The sequence below is a fragment of the Nicotiana tomentosiformis genome, chromosome 12, assembly GCF_000390325.3.
Source record: "Nicotiana tomentosiformis chromosome 12, ASM39032v3, whole genome shotgun sequence".
NCBI lineage: Eukaryota > Viridiplantae > Streptophyta > Magnoliopsida > Solanales > Solanaceae > Nicotiana > Nicotiana tomentosiformis.
The window spans coordinates 53,645,770-53,649,262 of record NC_090823.1 but is presented as its reverse complement, the minus strand read 5'-3'; the positions used below and the strand labels follow the sequence as shown (position 1 = coordinate 53,649,262).

General features: G+C 45.9%; 1 protein-coding gene across 1 annotated transcript; it reads right to left on the bottom strand.

Annotated features, from left to right (window-relative positions):
* Positions 1–2,414: 2,414 nt before the first annotated feature.
* LOC138902653 (uncharacterized) lies at positions 2,415–2,837 on the bottom strand. The gene has a single exon (XM_070190539.1). The coding sequence runs from the start codon at positions 2,835–2,837 to the stop codon at positions 2,415–2,417; it is 423 nt and encodes a 140-aa protein (XP_070046640.1).
* Between the last annotated feature and the right edge of the window lie 656 nt (positions 2,838–3,493).

Genomic DNA, 3,493 nt, shown 5'->3' with positions numbered 1-3,493 from the left:
TACAAGGATACATGCATGCAAGGTAAGCACTCCCATCCCCATGAATTACCTCACTAATGGCCCAATCTAGTTACACTTTGAAATTAAGAGTTTGGGTGATAGAATCTTACCCCTTAGGAACAAGACCTAGGTTCCTCTCTTGATAATCTTCAAGATTTAAGTGAGAATTGAAGAACAATTTGATGAAGATCACTTCTCCCTCTAGGTCCCTCTCTCTCACTCTAAAAATATCAGAAAATATGTTCAAAATGGTCCATGGGGTGTGTTTTAGAGAAATAGGGTCAGGTTAAAAACCCCAAAATTGAATCTACGGAATAGGTTCTGCGATCGCATAGATCGCATGACTATTATGCGGACCGCATATCGGTCGCATAATTGCTGACAAAAACGACCAAAAGGATGTACACGGCCCGCATAACAGTTACGTGGTCGCATAATGCACCGCATAATAGTTATGCGGTCGCATAGTCGACCGCATAATTGCTCCCAGAATGACCCAAAAACTGCCTCACTCTGTGGCCATTATGCGGTCCGCAGAGTGATTTTGCGGTCGCATAATGGACCGCAGAAATGCGTAATTCTGCCAAACATTTTCCTTTACTTTCCGATGCATTGTTCAACCCAAAAAGTCCGAACCTATAATTTCTATAATACACAACATGTAAAACCAATTCGGCACCACAAAACATTATTAACAATATTTTTCTTTTGCAAAAATTTTACGGGGCCTTACACTTCGCGTACAACTTGTGCTGATATAGAGTCTGCATAACTGCTCTGTGATGATCGGCATAGTCTTCTAGACTTTGTGAATATACAAGAATATCGTTAATGAACACTACCATAAAGGAGTCAAGAAAAGGCTCGAAGACTCGATTCATAAGATCCATGAAAGCTGTCGGGGCATTTGTTAGCCCAAAAACATTACAAGTAATTCGAAGTGCCCATATCGAGTCCCGAAAGCTGTTTTTGGAATATCATGTTCCCTGATCTTCAATTGGTGATACCCTGATCTTAGGTCAATCTTGGAGAAATACTTAGCACCCTGCAACTGATCGAACAAGTCATCTATCATTGGTAGTAGGTACTTTTTTTTTACTGTGACCTTGTTGAGCTGCCGATAGTCGATACACATCCTTAGCGACCCATCTTTCTTCCTTACAAAGAGAACCGATTCTTCCCAAGGTGACGCACTCAGCCGGATGAAACCCTTCTCTAACAATTCCTTCAACTGCTCCTTCAGTTCCTTCAATTCTGCCGTTGCCATTCTGTAGGGTGGAATAGATATAGGTTGCGTGCATGGCATCACATCAATCCCAAAATCAATCTTCCTGTCTGGTGGGATCCCAAGGAGCTCATCAAGAAAGACCTCCGGAAATTCATTCACCACTGTCACAGACTCAAGTGCAGGTACCTCAGCATCGGTGTTCGTAACCCGGACCAACTGGTAAATACACCACTTGTTGATCATCTTCGTGGCCTTAAGGTGGGAAATAAACCTACCCTTCGGCACTACATCATCCCCCTTCCATTCAATAATTGGCTCGTTTGGGAATTCAAACCTAACGGTCCTAGTTAGGCAATCAAGCTTGGAAAAACATGAATAAAGCCAGTCCATCCCCATTATTACATCAAAATTGACCATTCCTAATTCAATGAGGTCGGCCATGGTATCCCAACCAAGCACCGTGATAACACAATCCCTATAAATACGCGCGACCATAATAGACACACCAACCAGAGTAGATACGGAGAACGGCTCATGAAGCTATTCCAGTTCTATCCCAAATTCCATAGCAACATAAGGAGTGTCGTAGGACAAAGTGGAACCATGATCAATAAGAGTATATACATCATGATATTGGACAGTCAATATACCTGTGATAACATCTGCAGAAGCCTCTAAACTCTGGCAACCCCTCATAGCATAGAAATGGCTGGGTCCTCCCGAACTCTATGCACCACCCCTGGCTGCACCACGCCCTGCAGGTGCTGGAGTGCCTCGAGTTAGAGGAGGTGCTGCAAATGTAGTGGCTGCAAACCTGGCTGGCTGTGTCATACCCCTGCCCACACTCTGGTGGGACGAACGATATTCCATCTAAATGAGACCCCTGGTACCGCACCCATAGCATATGGGATGGTCCATGATGCAGGCCCTAAAATGCATCTTCCCACACCTAGGGCATGGGGGCATCCGATGCTGGTGGAATCTCCCTCCAGTACCAACCCTACTGGTAGTGTCCCCTGTTGCCCTGACTGGGCCTGAAATGACTCCACTGCTGCTGACTGGGCCCTGATGGCTGTGCACTAACCGAAGACTGAGCAAATGACTGGGATGGCCCTGACGACCCCCCACCCCTTGAATGTTGTCCTATCACAACCACCATTGGAAGAACCACCAATGGAGCAAATGACTAGGCCTTATTGCTACCCTCTCGCTCCATTCTATTCTTCAATTTCCCAAACTTCATATCAAAATTCATGGCAGCTATAGCAACCTCATTGATAACCAAGGGACTGAGGCCCTGCACAAACCGGCGCACTCTTGCCTCCATAGTGGACAACATGTAAATGACATACTTGGACAGGCACGCGAATCGCATATGGTACTCCCACACACTCATGGTATCCTGCTTTAGTCCCATAAACTTAGCTGCATGGGCTGCCTTAGTCTCGGTAGGCAAGAAATTGTCAATGAAGGCATCGTCAAAATCACTCCACCTTGCCGGAGGGCTCCCCTCCTCACGGGAGTCCTCCCACATCTCAAACCATGAATATGCCATGCCTTTCAGAGGGTAGGAGGCCAACTCCACTCCCTCTATCTCTGTAACACGCATAACTCGAAAGGTCTTGTGCATATCATCAATAAAGTCCTGGGGTCCTCCTCAGGATCAGTACATGTGAACACTGGAGGATCCAACCGAAGAAACCTGTTCACCCAGGAACTAGTGGAATTCCTTTGCTGATTGGTAGAAGTAGGTGCAATATTCAATCTCTGGGCCTAGGAAGCCACTATCTGAGCCAACAAATGTATGGCTCCCCTAAGATCCCCATCAGAAACACCGGGACCAGAAGCTGGGGTAGGAGGTGGAAGAGTTGCACCCTCAATAGGAGTAGGGATTGGTGCAGTCGGAGCAGGATTAGTAGAATCAAGCGGTGTAGTAGATGGGGGAATATCCTCACCCCTCGGGTGCTCACCCGCATTATTAGGTATAAAATCAACTGCCACTTCTGGGGCATTGACTCCTTGGTGAATTCTTGCTTTCGTCCTAGGCGCCATATACTAAAATTTAGAGCAATGCACGAGTTAGAGGAGGAATAGTCTTATAATCAGCTCTATCGCACGATCTAGAGCATCAAAGAACGGTATTATTCCTAAATGCCTAAGCAGCCTCCTAATTATAGATGTGGTCGACAACAGAACGATAAGAAGGACTCTACTAGCCACGGCTCCGTGACATCCTAAGACACTTATAAACCTTAGGCTCTGATA

What these genes read in the sequence shown, in the direction of transcription:
- LOC138902653 (XM_070190539.1), bottom strand. Translation starts at nt 2,837, where the DNA reads ATGCGTGTTACAGAGATAGAGGGAGTGGAGTTGGCCTCCTACCCTCTG.